The sequence below is a fragment of the Hipposideros armiger genome, unplaced genomic scaffold (assembly GCF_001890085.2).
Source record: "Hipposideros armiger isolate ML-2016 unplaced genomic scaffold, ASM189008v1 scaffold_87, whole genome shotgun sequence".
Lineage (NCBI taxonomy): Eukaryota > Metazoa > Chordata > Mammalia > Chiroptera > Hipposideridae > Hipposideros > Hipposideros armiger.
The window spans coordinates 640,498-654,344 of NW_017731437.1; the positions used below are offsets into that span (position 1 = coordinate 640,498).

The window sequence follows — 13,847 nt, forward strand, 5'->3', positions numbered from 1 at the left end:
CAGCCAGGCAGTCCCCTGAGCAGAACAAGTGTGTTTTAGCTACTTAGCACGCTGGAGAAAGGGGGTGAGGGGACGAGAACCACGCCAGCCATGCCTTGTTCTCACAAAGCTCTGGGTCTAGATCAGAGTTTCTAAAGTGTGTGTGGTCTATGGTTTCCCCTGGAAATGCCAAGCACGCCTGTTGTGCTTGGGGGGGCACAATCTTGGGGGGTGGGGCCTGGCAATCTGCACCACTCCTCCAGGGGCCCAGTGAGACCCATGTGCCCCCCAAGAAGCTGAGTGAGTCAGAAATAAGGACACAAGGCTCCTGACTCCCTGACCTAACACCTGACGTGGTTTTTAAGTAAGGCGAGGGGGTAAAAAAGAAAAGATACAGAGTGAAGAAGTCACTGTATGTTTATTATTCACAGTTAATCACTACCTACCAAATGCTACTCGCAGTTAAAGGATTAAGTACATATGTCTTTTAAACACTGATTTTTTTTTTAAATATATACACACAAAACTTAGTTCAGCAAGGCTTCATGATATACACCAATTCCAAAACAAAACAATCAGATGGTCCAGGTGTAGAATGCCAGGTTCCTTTTATCAGCGAGAAAAGGAGAAGGAGTCAGACAGGGGGCAAGGAGAGGCCGGTGCTCCGTCCAGAAGAGCGGCCACCTCTTGGTCCTCCGCGTGCTCCGGGCCGAGTCCGGCTCCAGAACCAGTGTCCAGGGCAGACTCTGAAGACCACTCCAGACCCGAGGCCGTCACCAACTCGGCGGCCCTGTCTGTGTTGTGGAGAAAGTTCACAGGCACATCACTCCGAGGGACAAGAAAATGGCAGCAGACGGGCAGAGCGTTCTCAGGGGACTTGACCTTCCTAGAAATCCAATCTTCCTTCCCAGCTTGCCCTGCTTCATGGAGACATTTCCTTTTTGGGGGTGGAATGGAGCAGCTATAAACACAGCCCGCTGTGAATGGAACGCTGCCCTAAGGCTCACCTGGGCAGGTTAGGTGGGAACACAAAAGGTGAAAGGCATGAAGGGGTACCCCTGGTTTGCAGAGCAAGAAAAATGAAGTGAAGGCTCACTTTGTACCCCAGTGCAGGAATACGGTACGTCCTGATACAGTTCAGAGCGCGACAGCTTCAGTTCCTTTCCTGTGTTTGAAACTTGCTGGCTCCAGGGGTTTGCATCTGGGGGGTCTCTAAGGTTAAGGAGTGGGGCAGACAACACCTGAGGCCGCGAGGTCAAGGCCGCTGACCCCCCCTTTCAGCCAGATCCAGTGCGAGGTGGGACGAGCCGCCACCTCCCCTTCCCCGGCAGCTGGTCACATGCATCCGGGGCCGCGGCTCCAGGTACCCCAGCTTCCGCTCTAACTCTGGAGGGCTCACAAATATTAAAGCTGAACCTTACTGACTCCTGGCTTAGAACAGGCAGAACGCCCGCATCCCCCCACTTCTACTCGTCTCCTCTCCTCTACCCTGTTCTCCCCTCCCCCCGAAGGAAAATATTTACACAGAGGAGGAGACAAACCGGCTGAAAAGCTCTGGACTGTCTTTAACTTATTTTAAAACAAAACAAATAGAAAACACCACTCATAAGCAACCCTCGAAATAAGGAAAAAGGCACTATGAAAAAACAACATGCTCAATAATACCATTCGGAAGGGAAACCAATGTGGAAGAGGGACACAGGTTTTCAGTCTTTCTCAGGAAGCCATGAGGGGCACTGCTCCAGCCTTTCCCCCCCGTTTCCAGCTTTGACGAAGTGTCCCGGGGCTTGGGGGCTGGAAGGCAGACGCCTACTCACCCTCCCCTCCGCTGGCAGAAGCTACAGAGCAAGGCCTTCCTGTCCCCCTTGTGTGTGTGTGTGTGTGTGTGAGGAACCCAGCAACGGCTGTTCAGTCATTCTGACTAAAACAGACATTTTGCATAGAGAAAATACCAGCCCACTTGGTTTCTTTTCTTTTATTATTGGCATCAGCTAGGACTATATGTGGCATTAAACGTCATGCACTGATGGACAGAAGAGAGATGGGAAAAAAAGGACAAAGGAAGAGAAATAGGAGCAGTGGTGAAAATTTGTCATAAAAACTCTTTCTCTTAATTTATAGGTGTTTTGGCATTGTTATATCCAACTCCCCCTCCCACCCCCCAAAGTTCCAAAGTGAGAGGGTCACCAGGTGACCCAGCCAGGTGTTCTCAGCTCCCTCATAGGCCACTGTTAGAGGCAGCTTGTGGGTTTAATTCTTTTGTACATGTTTTACATTTTTCACTTCTTTAAATAAGCTCCTCTTGGCTCCTAGACGTTCCGGTTCACGGGGGTGACGTAATTGCGAGGGAACATGCCTGTCTGCCCGTGGCAAGCCCCTTTCCACCAGTTGGGGTCTGAGTTATCCATGACGTGGATAAAGTCTCCCCGACGGAACCCCAGCTCTCCGTCCTCCTGGGGATCAAAGTCAAAGAGGGCTTGGACGTACGTTGGTTGCTGCAGAGAAGGGGCAGGAAAAACACATTGCATTCTGATTGTGGCCGGCCCTCGTGAGTGCGACTGGTCATAGCGGGTAACAGATGTGAGCCAACTTTCCCCCACTTCCTGAAATAACCCCCCCTTCTCCTCCCCTCCCCCTTTATTCTTAAACATTCCAGGTTTGCTCTAGGTGGGCGTGGTGTCATCTTCCACCAATGCGCGAGTTATCCGGGTGGGTCTCATGGAGGTGGCCCGCTGGGCTGTGTTACTAAGCGGAGAGCAGCCAGTACTGCTTTAAGGGGCAAGGACTTCAGAAGCAGACACCATGTTTTGTTTAGACTCCCAGGATTTGAAAATACTCCCGTTCCCACCACTTTATCACTTCAAAAATCCTTAAGGTTTTACAAAGTCAAAGTTCAAGAGCCTGAATGAAATAAGGTGGTGCTAACCAGGACCTGCGGAGGGTCTCAGGAACAGGGACACAGGGATGCGTGCCGGCCTCACTCCCTCACAGCACGCCTTTCCGCACAACTGGCTTCCGGGGGAACACTATCTGAGAGTGTTAGAGACCCTCCTTCCTAGAGACACAGGCAGTAAACAGCGTCCTTGGAGCAGTGGCCTCTGAAAAGGCAAAACTATTCCATTTCAGACCTCAAATCTGCACCACGAATGAAGAGTGACACTGTGGATGAGTGTAGAAACCCCAGCAGCAGCCCTTTGACGAGGCACCTGCTTGCCTGAGGAGCTAGTCTTCATCACTAAAAACCACCCCAGTCTCTCTGAGGAGGCTTACCTGTGGCACCTGCTCTATGTCCCGGAGGAATATCTGCTGGTTTCTGGAGACGGACGTAGATCTGTGATAATCCACCAGCTCATTCAAAGAATTGAACTTCACCACCCAGAGGAAATACTTCCCAGCGCCATCTCGGAGCACCTTGAAGTGCTGCACGTCATTTCCAAACCTGGGGGCAAGGGAAGAGCAGAGAACACGCGAACAGGTCAGAGGGCATCATCCCGGCTATCCAGGGCCACCTGTCCATCAAGTGGCCATCTTGAGAGAACGTATGTTCTGGCAACACCCCTCACAGCTGGAGGGGCCCAGGGCCAGCACAGCACGGGCCCGACTGCAGAGTTAGGACAGTCACTGAGCACCCGAGACCCCTCCACTAGGACTGCTGACTACCAGTGACAACATGAAGAACGCTCGCCAGAAGGGAAACCCTGTTCATCAGTCTAATTCTGAAGACGTCTGTAAATAGAGATAGTCTGAACCTATGGCGTGCCCCGCATGGTACCAATGAAATAGCCTTAATTAACTTTTCAAGCAAAAAAAGAATTAAAATCTTATGTGATATTTAGATTACAAAAGGTGGGATAAGAAATAAGGTGAGGAGGGGAAGGATTGGGTGCACTTTAAAAATTCTCCTGTACCTGGGACACAGGGTAAAGTCATGTTTTCTTTCCATTCAGGGATTTTAGTTCTACTTATGGGAAAAAGGTCTCAGAACAAAAGGACATGCTGAGACAATAAAAGAGGCCCAGGCAACCCCACCCCACAGTAAAATCTTCTCGATCACCTGGTCAAAGTAAGTGCTCCAGGTCACACTGGCCCACACAAACAGCAAGAGCCTGACCGGTGGGATGGCCCCACTCTCACAGCGCTGTCTGGCCGGACATCGGCGCAGCGAAGGCTCTGCCTGCCCTGCTCAGTGCTGGGTCCTCAGTGTCCACACCAGGGCCCAGCCGCTGCAGACACTATGATTTGTTAAATGAAAGAACGTCTTTCCTCCCATCAGTCTTAAAGCTAAAGAAACGAAACACTTCTTGAAAACAACCCAGCAGGTGGCAGCACTCAGCTTCTAGGAAGCCTGCAAGTCGCCTACAGGTTCTGCGAATCGAAGTGACAAGACTTAACAATGAAACCAGTTTCCCACAGGCTAACGGATACAAGCAGGAGGCACATTCCTACGGCAGGCATCTCATCAATGTTACATCATGCAAGGGTGTCATTCCAGAACCTGCTGTACTGTTATTTCATGAGAAAGAAGGTGGATGGGGAGGAAGGGGACATATTCCACTGGCCCCACAGAAGCCCACTCCCACCGTGCAGTGAACTGGTGTCTGAAAGGGCCGTAGTGTTCTCCATCACAGACGCTCAACATCTTGAAACTAGAGACACATTTACAGACTGGATTCTCGAACCTCCTTTGCGAAGGTGTCTATGTTGATATCGTCAATGACATCTCCTTGAAATTTTATTTCTAAAACAATAAATACAAGAACTCTTTTAAACTCTTTACTGGATAAAGGGAGTGGTGTGGGAGCATGCCAGCGGCCACCACGTGAGCGTGTGCTGTGATCAGTGGAACTCAGACAAGGCCCCCAAATGAACGCTAAGTGGCCAAGGTCAAGTCTTGGCCATCGCCCAATGATTCCCCTGCTTGTATTCCTCATCCTGTACAGTCTGATTTACGCACGGGTCAGTATAAAATATAAGGAAAACAGATGAAGAAGTACAGGTTACTGAGAAGCATAACGCTACTTCCACCTTGGGTACTCTCCACTAGCTCCTCATTTGCATGTGTTTAATCAAGCACATCAGGAAGCCACCACCATCTCTTCCCATGTGGGAGTATGGGGGTGTATGGGAAATCTCTGTACCTTCCACTCAATTTTACTGTGAACCTAAAACTGCTCTAAAAAATACAGTCTATTCAAAAAAAGCCACTGTTTGCAGAGAAAAACTAATAATTAGATCCAGTTTGACTTTTTCATGTTGGGACTAAAAACTAACCATGCTGGAAACATATCTGTAAGGTTTTGCAAATATCAGCTGAAACCACCTCCCATGTTTTCACTGAGGAAAAAAAAAATACAAAAATTCTAAATGTAAATCTACATTTCAAAAAACCTACACTTTAACTACACATTTGATCCTAAAATGAAACAAAACATTCAGTTGATTTTTCAAACTAAAAAAATGTTTACATCATTTGTAAATGGCAAATATACTGTCTTACAGCCTTCATTTAAAAAGTAATTTTAACCTAACCACTTCTTTGTCATAGAAATGATGAACTGAGTTGTAAGATTCCTAGGGGAGGGGTTCCTGTGATAATATATGTTAACTAGAAAAGGACTGAGTCAAAACACATATGACAATTTGATTCAACATCCTATATCACACATGGGGAGTGATTTGCTTAGACTCCTCCAAGTTCCAGTTTATATTCTCTGTGACTCTCAGGGCGGTAAACTCCCCGCCTCCCCCAGTTTCTGCTCACTGCTCCCCTCTACATTTAAACTTACTGCGGGTGGGAGTGGAGGGGTGGGGAGCAAAAAACCCCAAACCCCTGTGGTAACCTTTTCAAGTTAATGCAGAAGCCTAGGAGGGTGTTGGCAGATGTGAGCTATGTGGTGAAGGCCCACGAAGGCAGCTGAGATGGCCACCAGTCAGCAGTCAGACAGAGCTGTAGGAAACCCACAGAGGGCAGGAGGGCAGGCGTGTGAGGAGGGAGTGCCCTGTGGGGCTCTGCGGGGTGGTGGGGATTCGGGACAACGGGGCTCCGCAACCGGAGTGACTGCCTCCCTGTGCTGCTGGAACAGACCTTTAAGAGGAGCCCGAAATGAGGATTCCAGTGTAAACATAACTGATCTGTAAAACACTGTCTAGGCTAAACCTCCACCAGTTTGCACCCTTAACCTTTGGTGTGTGTGGCCAGATACCTGGCCTATGGCTCCACCATTCCCATCAGCTGGAGACAGGATGCCAGGCAACCAGCGCAGGAAACACTTACTTGACAGAGAGGGAGAAATCCCCAGGAGCACTCTCACTCTCGCGGATAAGGAAGGCCCCATCATGCCGCTGTTTGTTAAGCATTTCTTCTGCCTTGGCTCTGGGGATTTTGCCAAAAAACCACCTAAGGAAGGAAGGCAAGCCAGTCAACATCTGCTTCCCCACAAAGAAACGGGATATGCAGCCTCCGAAATGTAACAGAACACTCACTCCTTGCCAGGGGAAGGCCTCCCTCTTGCCCTCCAGTCCCCACATGCCCACATGCCCAATCGCAAGGTTCAGTCAGGTCCTCCCCTGAGAGATGGACCATCTCCCTTCAAACAACTTCACCCTACCCCATTCTCCAGAAAGTGCCTCATACATGAGGCACCACCGTAAACCACTCTTGCTATAGAGGAAGACACTTAAAAATGGGCCTCCTGGGCCAAAGCCCACCGGGCTCCCTACTGACTCGCAGCGAGGCACCAGGAAAAGCCCAGGCCTGTTGGTTTGAAGCACAGAAGAGGAGGCAGGCTCCTTCTTGCTGCCATCTGATAAGGTCACAGCTTTGCTACAGTGGGCTAGGGAATGGAAGTAGGGAAGCTAGAAGAAGTAGGCCTGACTCCTGGGCCTTCCAACAGGCCAAAGGGAAGAGGTTCAGGCTGCGGGGGCGCAGCCTCTGCTAGTCACTAAGGTTGGCATTCCTCTCTGGGCCGGTCTCTCCCATCACTGCTCAGAGGCGAGCTTTCAGGAACCATCAGGAACATCATCCTTTACCCTGTACATAGGCAGCTAGTCGCAAAAGTCCATTTTTCATTTGGAGCAAGTTATAGATTCTTCTATTCCCAATGCTAATTGACCTTGGCCACAAGAAAAAGAGGGTGAATTCATAGAAAACTGTGGCCTGTGGCTTACCAGGAAGAAAGGGAGAACACCCTAAAAAAGCTGCAAGTCACAGCTGTCCAACGATTTCACATGAAAACCATTACTAATTAGGACGGATGAATGGTGAAAACTATGCTCTCTTTTCAAAGTTGTCTTTAAGGTGTTATTTTTTTTAAAAAGCAACCACGTTACATAGACCTAACAAAGACCTATCTGCTTCATCAGATGGCTTACTAACATTCATTAGTTAATGGAAACTAACATTCATTAAATATGCAAACTATGAAAACAAAGGTACCAAATAGTCCATTATTAATCTAACTTATGTATCTATCTTATTGGTCAGCAACTGCACTGACAGCTCTAAATGAATACACAACACAAAGCTGCAAACGGAGCTGGGAGCCGCTGGGAAAGGGCCATTCAGAAGCTATCAGCAACCTCTAAACATTCTTCAATCTGTCTACTACTTGTGTCTTTCCCATTGCTTCTAGGATGCCAAGCTGCCGAGGAGCTGGTACGATCTACCTTCCTGCTTCTACAGACAACTCGAGGATAAGTCCTCTGAAGCCTGGAAGCCAGGACACACCAGGAAAAAAAATCACATCTTAATACAATAGCATGATCTCCAGTTATGACAGGACAGCGAACAGGACTGAGACCCTTTCAATCTTTGCTATTTTCATCTCTGGTGCTCTCAGGTTTATAATACGCTCTCACACACAGGCATTTAGCTGGGGTGGGGTGAAGTTACTCAACAGCCACACTCTTTGCTCCTAAATGCCACAGATCTTCCCAGCAGGCTAGCATTCTCCTTTCCTTCCTTCCCTTATAAGCAATGAATATAAATTAAAATACCATAGATGTGCATGGAGTAAAAATAAAAATCAAGATTCTTCCCTCAAATTCCCCAGAGGCAGCAACTGTTGGCAGTTACATGCGTGTGTTTTCAGACCTTTCCTTGCACTGCACAAAGATATAGATATGGCTGCAGGGTTTTCTTGCCCCCAGCTTAAAATTAACTCAATTTTATTTTAAATTAAAAAACAAAAACTGTAGTGAAGTAAAGCATGCTAACTGGAATTTTTACAAAGTAAACACATCCTTGTTACCAGCACCCAGGTTGAAAATTAGAAAATTAATTGGAGACCACTTTCTTCAATAAAGGTTTCTTCTGTATCTGCTCCCATTTTTACTAATCTCTCTCTCTCTCTCTCTCTCTCTCTGGATGACCCACAACATAAGGGTATCACACTAGATGAGGAACAGTCATCACTCTCAGTTATAACATTTAAATACCATCGCCTTACATTTCCAGAGCATTTTATACTGTTTATACATTTGATTAGTTTCTTTTAATGGTGCTATTTGTGTGACTATATGGCTATGGTAAAAAATCTTAAAATCTTTAAAAAGATGGGTTTATACTACAATACAAATAGCAAGGGAGAAAGCTAATGGGAGGGAGCGGCTTATTGTGCAATTTAATTCTTTACTACATCCCATAGGCTCCCACCCATATGCATTTAATGTGAAAGCACATATTTGGATCCACCTCCAGTATCTACAACTCATCTTGCAACACTAATGCCAACGATTTTGTAGTCTGTGTTTAATTTGTTAACTGAAATGCTACATTAGGTCATACTCCATTTTAAACTTCCTTCTTCCTAACAAAAATGAAAGGTTTGGGGGGAGGGAGGAAAGGAGGGGAGAGGGAAGGAGAGGCCTCGTGCTTCGTGCTCTCCCACAGCCATGCAACGGAGACACTGATTCTGTACCTATGGATGCCTAGCCACAGAGCAGTCCTGTTCCACGAAACGCGCCTGCAAGGCCAACCACCACACAGGTCCAGGGTCATGGTCCTTTGTAGCAATACAGCTTCTCTTTTCAGAGCTTGGGGTAGAGGAGCACTGCCTGCCTTTCAGCGAGTCTGCGAAGACCACCACCACAAAGCCTATACTGGATGCTCCCCAATCAAGTACTCAAAGTTCTTCATAGTGAGGAGGGAGGACCAGGCATAGAGTGACTCTTCCTAAAAGGCTAACCAACCAATCAGGTCAGTAACTATCACTCTCCAAGGAAGGCGGCCTTTCCTGTGCTTCTTAACAGTTGGATTGGAAATGCCTATGTCACCTGAAGCAATTCGAAGGAAGCAAGGATTTAGAGCCACAGGCATTTTATTTAATATAAAAATTACAGTGTGATGTTCTGCTGAATTCCCCTTCAGCCTGGAAATATGAAAATGAAAAGGAACTAAAGTTGATTTTGTTATCATTGGATCTAGTGCTGGAGTCTGCAAACCATGCATGGCTCTCGGTTTCAATCTGCCCAGTTTTTGTATTGCCCACAATCTAAGGCTGTTTTTAAAAAAATTGAAAGGATTGTTTTAAAAAATTCAAAAAAAGAGTATGTGTCACGACAGAGATTGCACATGGCTCACAGAGCCTAAAATATTTATCATCTGGCCTTGTGCTGAAAAAGTTTAGCCAACTCTTGATCTTTTTTGAGGATGGACTGAAGGAATAAGTGAGCACACACTATCTGGCTTCCACGGACTGAGGGAGGAGGATGCCCTGGGATCCAGTGAGCCCCTCCCCACTCCCAGTAACCACTGCCCAGCTGCTTCTCCCCGTGGAGCGCATCTGCACTCCGTGATGCTGTCCATGAAAAGCCCACGCAGCCCCCAAAGCAAATACTGACACTAATAAGAGTGCAAAGCTGTGCTTAGTGCACACCCCAGGAAATCTGCAATCATCTCGTGTGCACCTTTTGGAGTTTCTTGGTTATCACCACTTGGGCCTATATTTTAGTAACCTGGACATGTCTGTGTGTAAACCCCCAATTTAATGTTACAGGGGCCTCAAATGAGAGGCATTATCAATCCATTGACAGGGGTCCAGGAATCTCTTCCACACCTCTGAAGATTTAATGCTTTTGGCTTTGATTATCATGAACAACCTAATCTAGGCCTTTATATAAGAATTTGGGCCTGACTATCAATTCAAAAATATTTACTGAGCTATGTGCATAAGCAAGGCACAATTAATTATAGTGGAGTATAAAAGCAAAAGAGATAAATTGTCCAAGGAACCTAAAAAAAAAAAAGGGCGGGGGTGGGGTGGGGTGGGGGAAGAGACCAGACTCATATAGTTACAAAGATGCAAGATAGTACAAGTTCCAAACAAAAACTAGAAAAACTACTTTACAAATTAGACTGGTTTTCACCTTGGAAATCATTCAATACAACTTTTATTGAGCCATTTATAAGGTGTCTGGTTCTTCTTGAAGTAAAAAGAAGTTTATTTGAGGCCCTCACAGTTTCTTCATTATATTGGGTTGTCGGAAAAGTCATGACTCATTTTTGCAATGAAAAACAGAAAAAATACGTCATGACTTTTCTGACAACCCAATAGAAACGGCAGTATAGCTATCTTCCCAAGCTTTTCTCTCCAGGCTAAGGCTTCCTGGATGTGATCTCTCAAAGAGCTTCGTGTTAACTACATGAAAGTTTCATTATACCGTAATTTAACTAGAGAACTTAACTTCCCAGTACCTAGCAGTCTCTGCCACATAATAACTGTGTAGGAGTTTACTGACCAAGGCATGAACCATCAGAGAGCTTTATGGTGAAGCTCCTGAATCATGTTTCGTTTTATAGAAAGCCAATCATCTTTTTAGAACAGAGTCGGTTCAGAAGGTGGCATCTGGCCCACGTTTAATCGCTAGTGGTGGTTGCCTCTGAAAGGGGACGTGTGAGGAGAGAAACTCACATATTGGTCTATAGTTTTCTACACTGTGAGTCTTTCATAATGAGAACGATTTTCATAAATTATTGGCATTGAAATAAAAATACTAGAAGCGTTCCTAACTTGTAGACTAAAGAATAAACTAGGCGATCTTCAAAGCCCCTTCAAGCTCTATGACATTAAGCTCTGTGTAAGATGATCTAAGCTCTGTGTAAGAGAAGGTGTGGTTAAGATCTTTGCTCTAGTGCTCGGGGGAAGAGAATCGACAGGTACACTTCAGAGCAGTGACTATAGGGAAGAGAGACCAATGGGCTTGTGGTACTCAAGGTGGGTCAAGGCATCTTAAAGTTTTACATATCACTCTGTGTTAATGGTAGATAGAAAGAATCTACCATTTCTTCGTGTCTCGATGGCATTCCAGGCTGAGCACTGCAAGCCTCTCAGTTCCCCCTGACATACAAGGTATGAAGATGACAGCTTTAGAGGTAGGAGCAGGGCCAATGAAAGAGGTGGTGGGTGACAATGGGAGGACAGTGGTCTCACCATGTCACACAGCAACCTAAATAGGAGGAGTTCTAGAATAAGAAAGAAAAGAAGCTCACTGCTCTCAGCAGCTTGGAGTAGAAGAGAATTTTGTCTTCTCTGAAGTGGGACACTCAGTGGAGAGCAAGGGCAGCGACCGTAACAAACATTTACTGAAACCCTCTTACATGCCAAGCACTATGCTCCAGAATACAAAGGTTATTAAAATATGGTCCCACAGTGGGGGAGGGGGTTGTCACTTCGAGGGGTAAAAAGTATAACTATTGCACTGTGTTGTACACCTGAAACTAATTAAAAAAAAATATGGTCCCACAGGACAATCAAACATATCAATATAAAATCATGTGATAAGTACCCTTTCTAAAACTCAAAAAATGCAGAATTATGAAACATCTGACCCCAAGGGTTTCACAGAAAAAGAATTATGGACCTGTATAACTATTGTTTTATTATTTGAAGATCATGGACAGTTATTAATCTAAAACATATACACTATTATTATGTAATAGTATAAAAACTGTTTTCAATGAAACAATTGTTTCATTATTTAAAGATTACCAGCAACTGCTATCAATCTAAAACATATACCATTATTGACTATGATACTATCATTATGCACTATTATTAACATGCAAAATCAACATGCTTTGGTAATTCCCTGAGAAGACAGAAAAGTATGACATCTATCCCAGTGGTCGCAATTTTTAAAACGTTATTTGAAACAGGGAGGTCTGACCCTTGGGAGACCAGGAGAGCCCAACTTACGGATGTGGTTTCATTTCTATGTAATTCTTGGGAATGAAGCCATCTTTCCCATTGAGTTCTGCCTTGTACCAGTTTTGATCACATTCTTCATTCAAAACCTGAAAAGAAATAAGAAAAAAAAATCAATCATTTCCTTTTCACTCTTAAAATGGGAGCCACAAAGACAATGATGTTGATGTTTAGGTTTGTTTGTGATTTTAAGTATTATCAGGTGCACAGATGTAAGGCTTCTTTAAACTTCAAACAACCAGCGTTATGTCAACCTTGATGGCTACAATTAAAAAGAAAAAGCAATTGTCTCTGGAAATGAGAGTTCAGGCTCCCAAACATCTAGCATTAACCCTCGGTAGGAAAGCAGAAGGGACAATGACAGTTACTCAACAAGTTAGTCTGGGAGAGGACATTCTGGAAAACAGCCCTGAAAATGTGACCTGACTACCCAGGGTTACGAGCTAGTGAAGCACATGTAGATTTTCAGGTCCCAAATGAGTGTTCGTTCCAAGGCTGCTCCCTGTGCGGCACTCGCACAGGCCAGGGCACAGCAACCTGCAGGGCATCCTCAGCTGCAGAACAGATCTAGGTATCGGACACAAGTCACCCTGTGAATTCTAGATTTCTAACGCAAGGCAAAGGGCAGAAGGCATTAAAAGAAGTCGGTAACTTAGAAAACACTGGGCTGTCGCAAAAGTCACGACGCATTTTTGCAATGAAAAACAGAAAAAATACGTCATGACTTTCCCGACAACCCAATAGAAATGTGAGCCCCACTCCAAAATGGTGCACAGAAAAAGGTGGATGGACCAGTAAGTGGTGGTCAGTCCACACGACACAACAATGTTAAAAGCAAGTTGGTAAAATTCTTTACATAATGGCTTATTCAAGATGCTGAACAGAGCACACCGCCCAAGTAGAACCTAGACTGCTTCAGAGCACATGATGTGTACATACTGACATTTCAAAGTGACACAGGACTTCAGGAAGGGTAGATGAGACTGACAGCTAACTGACAGACAAGCTGCATTAAATGACGCCTCTCACTTCTGCAGAGAGGCTGTGCCCTGAGGAGTTTTACAGCGCTGCTGCTGCCTGTGTGCCACGCTGGCCAGCCTCTCGCCCTACCCGTAGGTCACTGAGGTTAAGTATGCAAGATAAGGTGGCATATCCTGCAAGTGATAATAAATGTGAACAGAGAGCTCTGAAAAAATCAGCTACTGGTAAATCCCATCAGTTTTAGTGATGAAAATTTTTTCTTTCCATCACTGTTTTCCCCTCTAAAACATCGTCACATTTCATTAAATACTGCAGTGATACAAACTAATATATGTAGAATACATTCGTAACTTTAAAATCTGCATTTCAAAAACACTGAGCAGAGCTGTAGCCCACACAGTTTTGTTGCTGGACAATTATAAAGCGCTCACAGGACAAAGGCTTGGGAGGGAGGCTGCTATGAAGGCGCTCCCTGCCATGACCACACTGGCACCCCAGAGCAGGAGGGCTGGCCCACCAGCGTCACCAAAGGTGTTGTGATCGCAGCAGCAGAGTCAACAGCATGGGCGCAAAGGAGCTATTTTAAAAGTTGCTTGGGCCGGCCGAGTGGCGCGATGGTTAAGAACTCGCTTGGGATGCCAGAGGGCCCCGGTTCGGATCCCACATATGAGGGCCAGTGACACT

At 45.8% G+C, this 13,847-nt stretch overlaps 1 protein-coding gene across 2 annotated transcripts in view; it reads right to left on the minus strand.

Annotated features, from left to right (window-relative positions):
* Positions 1 to 378: 378 nt before the first annotated feature.
* Positions 379 to 13,847, minus strand: part of GRB2 (growth factor receptor bound protein 2) — a 68,217-nt gene continuing 54,748 nt past the window's right edge. For both annotated transcript variants that reach the window (XM_019644325.1, XM_019644324.1), the window contains 4 exons: positions 12,174 to 12,271; positions 6,254 to 6,376; positions 3,250 to 3,418; positions 379 to 2,474 (listed from right to left, as the gene is read on the minus strand). In XM_019644325.1, coding sequence (XP_019499870.1) covers positions 2,289 to 2,474; positions 3,250 to 3,418; positions 6,254 to 6,376; positions 12,174 to 12,271 — 576 coding nt within the window. In that variant the 3' untranslated portion in view covers positions 379 to 2,288. The remainder of the gene's footprint in view (positions 2,475 to 3,249; positions 3,419 to 6,253; positions 6,377 to 12,173; positions 12,272 to 13,847) is intronic.